Below are 15,980 nucleotides of genomic sequence, written 5' to 3'. Positions count from 1 at the left end.
CAATTAAGGTTGCAGGAAGGAAGGAGAATGGGCTTGGGAATAAAAATAAATCAGTCATGACTGAATGGCAGTACATACTTGATGGGCCACATGGCTTAATTCTGCTCCCACGTTTTATGTTCTGCTCTGTTTTATATAAACGCAAAGGGAATTAAACAAATTTTGTGATGGGATGAAAATCAAGGTGGCTGAAAATGATATTCAGTATTGGGAAAGAACTTAAAATGATCAAAGTATAGGAAATAGTTGCATAATGTAAACAAGTCCTTAAGTTAGCAAAAGAAAGCAATAATTTATGCATACCATAATTACCACAAATGGCAGTGTGATATTGACTAGTTTCAGATACTTGAATACCCTGATGTACCCTGCTCTTGCCCTTTGTCAAAGCACAGGGAAATCAAGTACCAAGAGACCAAAGTAAAAATCTTTTATTACTAACAATAACAGATCTGATTATTACAATATCAATTACAGCCTCTGGTGTTGTTACAGATGAATATCCCCTCACCATACAACAAGCTTTTTAAAAAAATAAATGTAACGAGACCCACTTAAATGTGAATCAAATAAAACTTTGTTGAGCTTTTTGAGCAATTTTGTTCTTTTTTTAAGTCAAAGGTTGTTATATAGACCAGTGCAAGAAAGTGACTGCCCAAGGTAACTTCATTAATAATTTGGGCTTATGCTTACAGAAGATCAGACAGCATTGAGGCTCAAGCATCTATCAGATAGAAACCCGCAAAAAACTGAATTGCTGCTACTCTGCACGTAAATTGTTCATTTCAGTTTGTCCAACTGTGGGAAGGGAACATTAGCCAAGTGCAAAATTATTATAATGCAAATACATTGCTGCTTATGATAGGATGGCGCAAGATAAATTAGGGTTGTCATTTATTGAATAAGAAACTTGAGTTCAGAATCAATAAATGAATGACACTGGGTTGTGCATTTAAAAATTAAATGGCTAGAACAAATTTATTACAGCATATGATTACACCACTTAAAGCCTTGCTGGTGATCAAACTGAAGAAATGTTTGATTTATTTGAAGAGTTATGTACAACTGAAAAAACAACACTTTGCTTTGAGGGAAAAACCAATGTCTCTCAATTTAGGTCCACGAATGAACTGACAGGAGTTACAAGAGGCAGAAACAATTATAGCATCCAGAAAAGCATTTGGGCAGATAAAGTCCTAATTGGATTACTGTAAGCATCGCATGTGGCACAGACAAATGAAATGTACTGTAGAATTCTATAGACTTGGAATACTACTGGCATAATGAATATTACTTGCAGCACTTAAAATGTTTATAAACAGATATTTAGCTGTGTCCTTGTAGTAATTGATCAACATCTCTCAAAGACTTTGTACAGATCAGATAAATTGGCAAGCTGCAGGATGGTTCCATTTTCTGCAAACTGCTTTGGTGGAAGAAGCAGAGTCCTGAAAGCTTTGGCTATAATGTGTTCTACAGACCACTTCCAAGACTTGTCACTGCCAAGTTCTTCATGCTAGAGAGAATAATAAAAGGATCAAGTAATAATTTATTAAAGATTAACAACACATTTATGTTAGAAAGAAATCTGTAAATAATTCCATTGTTTCCACTGTTAATTTTCTTGACTTCCCATCATTTCATAGAAACATAGCACAATACAGGCCCTTCGGCCCACAAAGCTGTGCCAAATATGTCCTTACCTTAGAACTATCTAGGCTTACCCATAGCCCTCTAATTTTTCTAAGCTTCATGTACCCATCCAGGAGTCTCTTAAAAGACCCTATTGTTTTTGCCTCCACCAGCCCATTCCACACACTCACCACTCTCTGTGTAAAAAAAACTTACCCCTGGCATCTCCTCTGTACCTGCTTCCAAGCACCTTAAAACTAGCTCTCTCATGCTAGCCATTTTAGCCCTGGGAAAAAGCCTCTGACTAACCACATGATCACCTTTATCAGGTCACCTCTCACCCTCTGTCGCCGAGTTCACCCAACCTATTCTCATAAGGCATGCTCCCCAATCCAGGCAACATCCTTGTAAATCTCCTCTCCATCCTTTCTACACTTTCCACATCCTTCCTGTAGTGAGGTGACCAGAATTGAGCACAGTATCCAAATGGGGTCTGACCAGGGTCCTATATAGCTGTAACATTACCTCTCGGCTCTTAAACTCAGTCCCACGATTGATGAAGGCCAATGCACCCTATGCCTTCTTAACCACAGAGTCAACCTGCGTAGCAGATTTGAGTTTCCTTTGGAATCGGACCCCAAGATCCTCCACACTGCCAAGCATCTTGCCATTAATACTATATTCTGCCATCACATTTGACCTACCAAAATGAACCACCTCACACTTATCTGGGTTGAACCCCATCTGCCACTTCTCAGCCCGGTTTTGCATCCTATCAATGTCCCGTTGTAACCTCTGACAGCCCTCCACACTATCCACAACACCCCCTACCTTTGTGTCATCAGCAAATTTACTAACCCACCCCCCCCCCCACTTCCTCATCCAGGTCATTTATAAAAATCATGAAGAGTAAGGGTCGCAGAACAGATCCCTGAGGCACCTGGTCACCGACCTCCATGCAGAATATGACCCGTCTACAACCACTCTTTGCTTTCTGTGGGCACAACCACTCTTTGCCTTCTGATTTCAATCTTATTCAAGTGGTAGCCATCTGTGTGTGAACCTCAACCATCAGTCAACAGATTCTTCTTCAAACTTTTGGAAGAAAACAGTAACCAAATGCAGAATTGTCAATGTAGATCTATAGTTGCCTATGATAGAATGTGCTGGTTGCTCACACAAAATGCTGGAGGAGCTCAGCAGGTCAGGCAGTATCAATGGAAATGAATAAGCAGTAAACATTTTGGGCCAAGACACTTCATCAGAACTGGAAAAGGGGGAAGAAGCCAGAATAAGGTGGTGGGGAAAGGGGGAAGGAGTATAAGCTAGAAGGTTATAGATGGCGCCATCTGAGTGGGGTGATGAATTCAGAAGCTGGGAAGTGACTGGAGGAGGAGGAATCTGATAGGAGAGGAGAATAGTCCATGGGAGAAAAGGAAGGGAGGAGCAGCATGAGAGGGAGATAATAGGCAAGAGAGAAGAGGTTGGGGGGGGGGGGGGGAGAGAGGAGGGAGAGAAATAAAGAAGGATATGGGGAGTTGGAAGAATTACCAGAAGTTGGAGAAATCAATGTTCTGCCACTAGGTTGGAGGCTACCCAGACAGAATGAGGTACTGCAAATAGGGACTGGAATTAAAATAGTTGGCCACTGGGAAATACTGCTCTTTGCAGATGGAGTAAAGATGGTCGACAAAAGAGTGCATCAATCCATGTTGGGTCTCACCAATATAGTCCAGGCCCTATCGGGAGTACCAAGTAAACACAGAAAACCTACAGCACAATACAGGCCCTGCAGCCCACAAAGTTGTGCCGAACACGTCCCTACCTTAGAAATTACTAGGCTTACCTATAGCCCTCTATTTTACTAAGCTTCTTGTACCTATCCAAAAGCCTCTTAAAATACCCTATTGTATTTGCCTCCACCACTGTTGCCGGCAGCCCATTCCACGCACTCACCACTCTGAGTAAAAAACTTACCCCTGACATCCCCTCTGTACCTACTCCCCAGCACCTTAAACCTGTGTCCTCTTATGGCAACCATTTCAGCCCTGGGAAAAAGCCTCTGACTGTCCACACAATCAATGCCTCTCACCATCTTATACACCTCTAACAGGTCACCTCTCATCCTCCTTCGCTCCAAGGAGAAATGGCTGAGTTCACTCAACTTATTCTCATAAGGCATGCTCCCCAATCCAGGCAACAACCTTGTAAATCTCATCTGCACCCTTTCTATGGCTTCTACATCCTTCCTAGAGGCAACCAGATCTGAGCACAGTACTCCAAGTGGGGTCTGACCAGGGTCCTATATAGCTCTTGGCTCCTAAATTCAATTCCATGATGGATGAAGGCCAATACACCATACGCCTTCTTAACCATAGACTCAACCTGCGTAGCTGCTTTGAGTGTCCTATGGACTCGGACCCCAAGATCCCTCTGATCCTCCACACTGCCAAGAGTCTTACCATTATATATTCTGTCATCATATTTGACCTACCAAAATGAACCACTTCACACTTATCTGGGTTGAACTCCATCTGCCACTTCTCAGCCCAGTTTTGCATCCCATCAATGTCCCGCTGTAACCTCTGACAGCCCTCCATACTATCCACAACACCTCCAACCTTTGTGTCATCTCAAACTTACTAACCCATCCCTCCACTTCCTCATCCAGGTCATTTATAAAAATCATGAAGAGTAAGGGTCCCAGAACAGATCCTTGAGGCACTCCACTGGTGACCCATCTACAACCACTCTTTGCCTTCTGTGGGCAAGCCAGTTCCGGAACCACAAAGCAATGTCCCCTTGGATCCCATGCCTCCTTACTTTCTCAATAAGCCTTGCATGGGGTACCTTATCAAATGCCTTGCTGAAATCCATATACACTACATCTACTGCTCTTCCTTCATCAATGTGTTTAGTTATGTCCTCAAAAAATTCAATCAGGCTCATAAGGCACAACCTACCCTTTACAAAGCCATGCTGACTATTCCTAATCATATTATACCTCTCCAAATGTTCATATATCCTGCCTCTCAGGATCTTCTCCATCAACTTACCAACCTCTGAGGGTTGTAAGTTCACTGGTCTATAATTTCCTGGGCTATCTTCACTCCCTTTCTTGAATAAAGGAACAACATCTGCAACCCTCCAATCCTCAGGTACCTCTCCCATCCCCATTGATGATGCAAAGATCATTGTCGGAAGCTCATCAATCACCTCCCTTGCATCCCACAGTAGCTTGGGGTGCATTTCGTCCGTTCCCGGCACCTTATCCAACTTGATGCTTTCCAAAAGCTCCAGCACATCCTCTTTCTTAATATCTACATGCTCAAGCTTTTCAGTCTGCTGCAAGTCATCACTACAATCACCAAGATCCTTTTCCATAGTGAATACTGAAGTATTCATCAAGTACCTCTGCTATTTCCTCCAGTTCCATACACACTTTCCCACTGGCACACTTGATTGGTCCTATTCTTTCACGTCTTATCCACTTGCTCTTCACATACTTGTAGAATGCCTTGGGGTTTTCCTTAATTCTGCCCGCCAAGGCCTTCTCATGGCTCCTTCTGGCTCTCCTAATTTCGTTCTTAAGCTTCTTCCTAGTAGCCTTATAATCTTTTAGATCTCTAACATACCTAGCTCTCTGAACCTTTTGTAAGCTTCTTTTCTTCTTGACTAGATTTATTACAGCCTTTGTACACCACGGTTCCTGTATCCTTCCATCCTTCATTTCCCAATACCAAATCAAGTACAGCCTCTCCTCTTGTAGGCTTATCTACATACTGTGTCAAGAAACCTTCCTCAACACACCTAACAAACCCCACCCATCTAAACCCCTCACTCTAGGGAGATGCCAATCGATATTTGGGAAATTAAAATCTCCCACCACGACAACTCTGTTATTATTACACCTTTCCAAGATCTGTTTCCTATCTGCTCCTTGATATCACTGTTACTAATAGGCGGCCTATAAAAAACACCCAGTAGTTATTGACCCCTTCCTGTTCCTAACCTCCACCCACAGAGACTCTGTAGACAATCCCTCTATGGCGTCCACCTTTTCTGCAGCCGTGACACTATCTCTGAACAACAGTGCCACGCCCCCAACTATTTTGGCTCCCTCCCTGCCCTTTCCGAAACATCTAAAATTCAGCACTTGAAGTAACCAATCTCGTCCCTGAGCCATCCAAGTCTCTGTAATGGCCAGCACATCATATCTCCAAGTACTGATTCACACTCTAAGCTCATCCGCTTTGTTCACAACACTCCTTGCATTAAAATAGACATATCTCAAGCCTTCGGTCTGAGCGCGTCCCTTCTCTATCACCTGCCTATCCTCCCTCTCGCTCTGTCTACAAGCTTTCTCTATTTGTGAGCTAGCCTCCACTTCCCCAGTCTCTTCAGTTCAGTTCCCACCCCTCAACAATTCTAGTTTAAACTCTCCCCAGTGGTCTTAGCAAACCTCCCCGCCAGGATATTGGTCCCCCTGGGATTCAAGTGCAACCCATCCTTTTCGTACAGGTCACACCTGCCCCAAAAAGAGGTCCCAATGATCCAGAAATCTGAATCCCTGCCCCCTGCTCCAATCCCTCAGCCACGCATCTATCCTCCACCTCACCCTATTCATATTCTCACTGTTGCGTGGCACAGGCAGGAATCTCGAGATTGCTACCTTTGAGGTCTTGTTTCTCAACTTCCTTCCTATTTTTCCTACCTATGTCATTGGTACCAATATGTACCACGACCTCTGGCTGTTCACCTTCCCACCACAGGATATCTTGGACGCGATCCAAAACATCCCGGACCCTGGCACCTGGGAGGCAAACTACCATTTGAGTTTCTTTCCTGTGTGCACAGAATCACCTGTCTGACCCCCTAACTATAGAGTCCCCTATCACTACTTCCTTCTTCTTCCCTTCCCTACCCTTCTGAGACACAGGGCTGGACTCTGTGCCAGAGGCACGGCCACTGTTGCTTCCCCCAGGTAGGCTGTACCCCCCAACAGTACTCAAACAGGAGTACTTATTGTCAAGGGATACAGCCACAGGGGTACTCTCTAGTACCTGACTCTTCCCCTTCCCCCTCCTGATTGTGACCCACTTGTCTGTCTCCCATGGCCCCGGTGTGACCACCTGCCTGTAACTCCTCTCTATTACCTCCTCGCTCTCCCGGACTAGGTGAAGGTCATCGAGCTGCATCTCCAGTTCCCTAACTCAGTCAGTCCCTCAGGAACTGCAGCTCGACACACCTGGTGCAGATGTGGCTGTCCGAGAGGCTGGGAGACTCCAGGAACCCCCCAAACCTGACACCGAGCACGGAAAACTGGCCTCACACACATACTTCCTACCTCTCCTCACCTCGTTACCGCCTAAGCTCGCTCGCTGAGCCAAAGCCTTACCACTCTGCTGCCTCTCACTCCACTCCCCGCTAGATACGCCTTCTTTTTAAACCTTTTGCGCTCTACTGGCTGACGTCATGTGCCTGTGCAGTCTCGCCTCTCTTTAACCCGACTAGTAAAAAACTCCCTTCGCTCTGAAAAAAATTAGCAGTTCACTCGCAGTCTTCTTGCTCCGAGTACAGTAGACGATCCCAACAGATTCAGCAGTGAAGTTTTGTCTCACCTGGAAGAACTGAATGGGGCCCTGAATGGAGGCGAGGGAGGAGGTGAATGGGCAGGTGCAGCACTTTCTGCACTTGCTGGGATAAGTGCCAAGAGGGAGATGAAGGGAGATTAGAGGGGGGAAACAAATTGACAATGGAATCACAGAAGGAGCGGGAAGTGGAGAGTGGTGGGGATGAAAGAATGATGTGCTGGATGCAGAGGTTCATGGGATGTAGGTGAAAACAGGAAGAACTCTATCCCTATTAATGTCGCAAGGAGATGGGGCAAGGCCAGATGTCTGAGAAATATAGATGTGGGTGAGAGCAGCAATGATGGAAGAAGGAGAAACCATTCTTCAAAGGAGGACATATCTGATGTCCTGAAAAGGAAAGCCTCATCCTGGGAACAAATGCAACAAAGATAAAGGAACTGAGAAAAGGGTGGGAAGTGGTATAGTCAAATAGTCATGGGAGTTGGTAAATTTGTCACCAGAGATGGAGACAGATTACATTGATAACAGCAGTGGTGCTGTTTCACACACCCATGCTGAGCTCATCAGTTTCATAAACTTTGCCTCTAACTTCCACCCTGCCCTTAAATTTCACTTCTGACAGTCCATTTCTGACACCTCTCTCAATTTTCTCGATCTCTGTCTCCACCTCCAGGGGGTCAGTGCCAGGCCCACTGCTATTTGTCAATCACTCAGACGGGGCTGTACAAGGCATGGTTAATAAGTTTACAGATGACAATAGAAGAGGTGATGTTACTGACAGTGAAAACACTTATCAAGACTTAGAGGTATCTTCATCAGCTGGGTAAGTGGCCCAAAGAATGGCAAATGGAGTTTAATTCTGAAAGTTATGAGGTGTTGCATTTTGAAAAAACAAATCAGAGTAGGACATTCAGTCAAAAGTAGAGCCCTGGGTAACATTTTAGAACCGAGGGATCTAGGAGTACAAGTACATGATTTCCTGAGGGTGGCATTGCAAGTAGACAGGACAGCGGAAGTGGCTTTTGGCACATTGGCCTTCATCAGTCCGGGTATTGAGATTAGAAGGTGGGATGTTATGTTGCAGTTGTACAATACACTGGAGAGGGATTATTTGGAATATGTGAGAATGCTTGGAAACTCTGCAATAGGGAAGAAGGTGTTAAACTGGAAAGTGTAAAGAGGATGTTACCAGCATTCAAGAGACTGAGTAATGGTAAACTTTTGAGCAGGATGAGGCTGTTCTCAGTTGAGAATGAGGGTTAATCTTATAAAGGTGTATAAAATCTGAGGGGCATAGATAGGGTGAATACACTCCGCCCCCATCCCACCAGGGTTGGGGAAATCAAGAACTTGAGGGCACAGGCTTAAGGTGGGTGGGAAGAGAAGAAGAGATTTAATAAGAACCTAAGGGGGAACATTTTCACCCAGAGCATGGTCTGTTATTGAAATAAGCTGCCAGAGTAAGTGGCTGAGACAGATAAATTATCAACATATAACAGGCTAGATCAGTTGCAGATATGGGCTAAAAAATGGTAGATGGGAGTTTAACCCAGATAATTGCGAAATGTTGCACCTCGTTAGGGCAAATGCAAGGAGACAATACATTATCAAAGGCAAGATCCTTAAGTGTTGCTGAGCAGAAAAAGTTCAGAGCTCCTATACAGGGCGATAAGGTGGTTAAGGCGGCTTATGGAATGTTTGCTTTTATTAGATGGGGTATTGAGTTCAAAAGTCAAGAGGCTCTACTGCAATTGTATAAAACTCTGGTTAGGTCACATCTGGAGTATTGCATACAGTTCTGGTCGCCCCACTATAGAAAGGATGTTAAGGATTTGGAGAGGCTGCAGAAGAGGTTTACCAGGAGGGAACGTGCTATCATGAGGCTAGAAGGAAATCTGATACAGGTTTAGAAGATTATGAGAGGCATGGAGTAGATAGGAGTATCTGTTTCCCATGGTCAAAATGTCTAATACCTGAGGGCATACACTGAAGGTGAAATGGGGTAGGTTCAAGAGGGATGTAAGATGGAGCAATATGAACATGGCGTAGGCAGGAGGGACTTGGTGCTTGGGTGTTTTTGTTTATTTAGCTGGTTCAGCACAACGGTGTGGGCCGAACAGCCTGTTCCTGTGCTCTACTGTTTTATGTTCCAATTTGGCAGATACATGGATAAGAAAAGCTTTTAGAGGGATAAACATTGACAAATGAGATTAGCTTAGACAGTATGGATAAGTTCGGCGCTGTTTGACTCCACCCAAAATTAGTTCTAGATGGTCAATAATAGAAAGCTTAGCTTTATTTCAAAGCTAGAAAATATTGTTCGAGTCATTTATTGTGATCTGAAAATAGCCCACTTTCAGCCTTAGCTATTAAAAGAATTATGAACATCTGTGGCTTTGACATTTGTGACTTTCACAATTTAACTAGTTCTAACTTAGATTCTCTGGACATGAAAGGAACAACCAGATGGTATGTCACCTCCTAGGTGCCAGGGTAAGGGACATCTTGGATCGGGTCTATGGCATTCAAAAAGAGAAGGTGAGGAGCCAGAAGTTGTGATACATATTGGCACCAATGACATAGGTAGGAAAAGGAAGGAGGTCCTGAAGAGGTTTATGGAGTTAGGTAGGAAGCTGTTAGGGTAGTAATCTGAATTGTTGCCTGTAGCATGCGCCAGTGAAGGCAAGAATTGGATGATTTGGCAAATGAATTTGAGGAACTGGTGCAGGGGATAGGGCTTCAGATTTCTGGATCACTGGGATCTCTTCTGGGGAAGGTATGACCTGTACAAAAGAGATTGCTTACCTCTGAAATTCAGGGGGACCAATATCCTTGCTGGCAGGTTTGCTAGAGCTGATAGGGAGGGTAGTTAAATTGGCAGGGGGATTTAAACCAGAGCAATAGGGCTAAGAATAGGGCAGTTAGAATACAACTAGATGCAGTGTTAAATGAGAGTGAGGTAGGATCGGCAGATGATAGAGCATGGTATAAGTGTAAATCTTACCTGACAGATCTGTTGGAATTTTTACAAGCATGATAGACAAAGGAGAGTCAGTGGATGCTGTATACTTGGATTTTCAGATGGCCTTTGACAAGGTGCTACACATGAGACTGCTTAACAAGAGCCCATGGTATTACAGGAAAGATAGAGCATTGGCTGAATGATAGGAGGCAAAGAGTGAGACTAAAGGGGGCTTATTCTGGTTGGCCATTGGTGATGAGTGGCATTCTATAAGGTTCTGCGTTGGACTGCTTTTTATGTTGTGTCAGTGATTTGGATGACAGAATTGAAGGCTTTGTGGCTAGGTTTGCATATGATATGAAGATAGGTTGAGGGACCGGAAGCAGTAAGACTGCAGAAGGACACACAGATTAGGAGAATGGGCAAAGAAGTGGCAGATGGAATATAGTGTCAGGAAGTGTATGTTGGTGCATTTTGGTGGAAGGAACAAATGTGTAGACTGTTTTTTTAAACTGGTAGAAAATTAAAAAATCTGGTATGTAGATACTTGTGAGTCCTGATGCAGGTTGAGTCTGTGGTGAGGAAGGCAAAAGTAACGTTAGTATTCATTTTGAAAGAAGAATATAAAAGCAGGGATGTAATGCTGAGATTTTATAAGGCACTGACGAGGCCTCACTTGGAGTATTGTGAGCCATTTTGAGCCCCTTATCTAAGAAAGGATGTGCTGACATTGGAGGTTTCAGAGGAGGTTCATTCAGAGAATGAAAGGTTCAACACACTAGGAGGGTTTGATGGCTCTGGGCCTTCACTCATTGGAATTTAGAAGACTGGGGGAGTATCTTATTGAAACCTATCAAATACTGATAGGAGTGGACATGGAGAGGACCCGAGGGCACATCTTCAGAAGAGGGACGACCATTTAAAACAGAGATAAGGAGGAATTTCTTTAGTCAGAGGGTGGTGAATTTCTGGAATTTGTTGTTCCAGGCAGCTGTGGAGGCCAAGTAATTGGGTAGAAGAATGGGGTTGAGGGGGAAATGGATCAGCCATGATGAAATGGCAGAACAATTTCAATAGGCGAATACCTTAATTCTGCTCCTATATTTTATGGTCTTACGATCTAAATTTGTACTTATTGTAAACGTACAGTGTCCTTTTATATCTATGCGTTTCTGCATTTAAGAATTTTCACAGCAAGAGGAAAGCAGTAACTGTTTATAGCACAATGACAAGGTTACCCATTTGTCTCGTTCTTTCAAGTGTGGAAACAATTAGCCAAGGATGGATAAGCATTGAGAGGAAAACTAATCAAAATGCTCTTCATCATATTTACTATATGTGTACCTTGGCTCTTTGCTAATTTTACACTACTTTGAAAGAGGAAATCCCTTAAATTTGTCATTAACACAAAATTAGAATTAAAACTGCTAGAAAATCAGGAAAATTGCTTTGGTGTATTTAGATCCTTGTGTCTACATTCTAGATTAGAGATGGTCATGGTATTTTAATATACAAAAGGACTGAAACCTCATTCTCAAAATTTCAGGTAAACCTCCCTCCCATCCCATTTTCCCTCCTGATCTAATTGTCTTTTCTCTTCCCCACCCTCTCCATCTGCCCATCACCCACCCACTCCTTCCATGCTCCACTGTCCTATCAGATTCTAGGTTCAGACCTTTGTCACTTCCACTTAAATTCTCCCTCATCCTTCACATGCCTATCAACACTACCCCTCACTCGGATCAACTTATCACCTGGCAGCTCTTCCTCCACCTCTTTATACTCATTCTCCCCTCTTTCTTTCCAGTCCAGATGTATGGTCTGAACCCAAAATATCAACTATCAATTTCCGTCCACAAAGTGCAGGATAAACTTAGGTCCCATCCAGGTGTTGCTCCAGATTCCAGCAGATGCAGTCTCTTGTGTTTCCAAGGAATTAAACCTGTACAAGCTCCTTCTTTAACAAATTATCATCCAACAAAGTTTTCTGAGTGATATCATATTCAACACTCATGCAATCCTTACAAATAATCCTGCAGATTACAAAGCAACCTCAGTAATTAGGAATATGTGTATATAATAGTACTTCCATCGACTTTTGGGGGGGGGGTAGGGGGGAAAAGAGGGGTCAAATTTATATATTTTTTCTCTACCAGTAACAGTTCCATTACTTATCCCAACTCTCCAGATTCTGCTTCTAAGATACTTTGGGTTAAATGCAGAGGCTGATGTCTTACACTTACATAGCTTCTAAGCACGATGTAGATGCAGATCTTACCTCCAATGCAATAGAAGCAAGTCTACTGCATGAGGCACCAACAGTATCCACTAGATGGTAGAGATCCATGCTTGGTCTATGCACAACTTCAGGACTTGCTCTCTTCCAAGTAACTATTTACTTATACACCAAGTACTAACACAATGTATTAAGACAATGAACATGTGTGCTGCCATCAATGCTGAGGACAGTGGGATAAATTTTTTCAAAAAGTTTAGTTATTTGCATTTTTACCTGTTGATCTAGATGTAGCAAGACTGGTGAATTACACAGTGTATATTCTTTTCTGATGGAATAAAACATACTGCATTCCTTGCTCAATGTTTCAAAGCACTCCTTTTCTTCATCCCAGTTCACCTGTAGAATAATACAACTTGGGTAGTCAAAGGATACTTTACACAAAGCTTCCATATTATGTTATATATTACATTACTATATTACAATTCATTATCAAGTCATCATTGTTTAATATTGGAGTATGCAATTTCAAATTGACAGTGTCCCTATATAACAGTAATCCATGATTGAATTATACATAGAACAGTACAGCAATGGACAGGCCATTTGGTCCACAATGTTATGCTGATCTTGATGCTAATTAATAATTGAAATATTAAAAATTAAACTGGACCAGAAAATTTGCAGATGACACAAAGACAGGGGGTATAGTGAACAGTGAGGAAGAATATCAAAGCTTGCAGCAGAATCGAGATCAGCTGGAAAAATGGGCTTAAAATTGGCACATGGAATTTAATGCAGACAAGTGTGAGGTGATGCACTTTGGGAGGACTAACCAGGTTAGGTATTAGACAATGAGTGTAAGGGTACTTAAGAGAGTGGTAGAACAAAAAGATATATGAATACTGAACCACAATTCTTTGGAAGTGGCTTAACAGGTAGATAAGGTTATAAAGAAAGCATTTGGCATACTGGCCTTCATAAATTCATAAAGTACTGAGTACGGAGTACGGAGTTGGGATGTTATGCTGAAGATGTTGCCAAGGCCAAATGTGGAGTACTGTGTGCAGTTCATGTCACATACCTGAAGGAAAGATGTCAATAAGATTCAAAGAGCGCATAGAACATCTGTAAGGATGTTGCCAGGACTTGGGACCCAAGTTACAGGGAAAGGTTGAAAAGAGTTGGACGTTATTCTCTAGAGTGTAGGATACAAAATAATAATGGTATAGATAAAGTAAATTCAAGCAGGCTTCTTTCACTTAGGTTGGGCGAGATTAGAACCAAAGGTCATGGGTTAAGGATGAAAGGTGAAATGTTAAAAGAGAACAACTTTACTCAAGAATGTGGACGAACTGCCAGCTTAAGTGGTAGGTGTGGGGTTGATTTCAACATCTGTAATCCTGAATTTATAACTTTTGTAAAATGTAATGAAATGAAATGGGGTGTTTGATATCTTAGGGGGGTGGGGGGAGGAGAGTGGAAACAGGATGGAACTTCTAAAGCTCAAATGTTTGAACGAGATAAGGATTATGATAACAAGAGGAATGTAATGCTATGGAATGGAGTAACCTAATCACTGTTCTTTGTTTAAAAAAGGTATAAAAGTACTTCGGTTTAAACAGAAGATTTCCAGAGGAAACTGGGCTGGAAGTACATCTCCCCTTGCAAGTAAAATAATACATGCATTAATAATGTGACCCAATCTGCATTTGTCGTAGCTTGTTTCTTTATGTTGGAAGACCTAGCTGAACGGTACATGACACAGGTGAAAGGTGAAATGTTTAAGGGGAGCTTCACTCAGAGTGTGAACGAGCTGCTTGTTTAAGTGGTAGGTGTGGGGTAAGAGAAATTTAGATAGGTAACATGGATGGCAGGGTATGGAAGACTATGGTGCAGGTCAATGAGATTAGGCAGATTCAAAGTTGAGCGAGGACCAGAAGGCCCAAAGGGCTTGTTTCTGTGCTGAGGTGTTCTAGGATTCTATTTTCATAACCTATACCTTCTAGTCTAGGCAGCATCCTGGTAAGTCTCTGCACCCTCTCTAAAAGTTCAACACCCTTCCTATAAATGAGGCGACCGAAACTGAACACAATATTCTAAGTGGTCTAACCAGGATTTTATAGAGCTACATTATCACACTGTTCTTGAACATAATCACCCGACTAGTGAAACCAACACAGCATATGCCTTGAATACTAAATGTCCTCCTCCTGTGTACCCTCTATAACCCTCTAATTAGTTAATTTTCATGTGTCTATTTAAAAGCTTCAAACTCCACTGAGTTGCTTGCTTCCACTACTACTCTTGGTAACCTATTGATTAAAAAAAACTTGCCACTCATATTGCCTTTAAGCTCCCCCACATCTAGCCTTAAAACAACGTCTTCTGGTGTTTGACATTTCTACCCTGGGGTAAAGATTCTGATGGAGCAAAAAAAAAAAGGTCCAAGAAAAGCATTTTAAATTTTAAAAAATCAATTATTATATAAAAATAAATAAATTTAAATAATGTCAATGAGAACATGAAAGCAGAGCTAGCTGAATGCAAAGTAAATAGGTAAGAGATCATTCAATTAAAATTAAGCAGCAGATATAAGCAATCTTTCAGAATACAGTAGAGAGTGAAACTCTATCTAGCATGCTCAGGATTCAGGGGTAATCCCAAAAAATGAGCTAATCATGCTGAATTAGCAGAATTTTTAAGACTGTTGCATGTTATTCCTACCCCAACCTATTTATAATTCAGTTTTTAACTCAATGTTGCACCTGGTGAGTTTAAAGCGAAGGAATGGAGTGTGGCAAACATGTGATGGTGTGCCAGATGCCAAAAGCATCAGCATTTCCATATACCGTAGATTCCGGACTACAGAGCGCACCTGATTAAAAGCCGCTGGCTCTAATTTTAGAAATAAAATCAATTTTTTAATTGTAAAGGCCGCACCGGATTTTAGGCCGCACCGCTACTTTTAAATATACATACGTATCGGTAACACAAATTACGTTGCATATACTTTTTTACTGAACAGCACGAACAACATTCCAATATCTCCTAGCGACTGGTAAAAATATATATACTGCAGCCTACCAGGAAAAGTTATTGATAGCCTTTAACTTAAAAGCAGCATTTTCGCTCGGGTCTGACGCGCTTGCGTAACGCGATCGGGTCTAATCGGGTCTGACGCGCTTGCGTAACGCGATCGGGTCTAATCGGGTCTGACGCGCTTGCGTAACGCGATCGGGTCTAATCGGGTCTGATGCGCTCGGGTCTGACGCGCTCGGGTCTTGCTTTTCTTCGAGTATTTTCCATGTTGATGAGGGTGAGTACAAATGACTGATTTACAATAATTTAATTGTGAAAATGCGCTTGATTTATCGTACAATTTCATTGGACCTCTGTGAACTACTCATCAATTTTATTGGTCTACTGTTACGAGGCAAAATGTTTACGAGGCGGCATGAAAAAAAACCATGTATTAGCCGCTCCGGATTAAAGGCCGCAGAGTTCAAAGCTGTTCAAAATGTGGGAAAAAAGTAGCGGCTTATAATCCGGAATC

At 42.4% G+C, this 15,980-nt stretch overlaps 1 protein-coding gene across 1 annotated transcript in view; it reads right to left on the bottom strand.

Moving 5' to 3' along the window:
- Nucleotides 1-415: 415 nt before the first annotated feature.
- Nucleotides 416-15,980, bottom strand: part of mlh1 (mutL homolog 1, colon cancer, nonpolyposis type 2 (E. coli)) — a 102,906-nt gene continuing 87,341 nt past the window's right edge. Inside the window, exons 18-19 of the mRNA XM_073052169.1 lie at nt 12,701-12,823; nt 416-1,516 (exon numbers count right to left, since the gene is read on the bottom strand). Coding sequence (XP_072908270.1) covers nt 1,352-1,516; nt 12,701-12,823 — 288 coding nt within the window. The 3' untranslated portion in view covers nt 416-1,351. The remainder of the gene's footprint in view (nt 1,517-12,700; nt 12,824-15,980) is intronic.

The sequence above is a fragment of the Hemitrygon akajei genome, chromosome 1 (assembly GCF_048418815.1).
Source record: "Hemitrygon akajei chromosome 1, sHemAka1.3, whole genome shotgun sequence".
Taxonomy (NCBI): domain Eukaryota; kingdom Metazoa; phylum Chordata; class Chondrichthyes; order Myliobatiformes; family Dasyatidae; genus Hemitrygon; species Hemitrygon akajei.
Note: the sequence above shows the minus strand (reverse complement) of the source record. Positions and strands in the feature narration are given on the sequence as shown.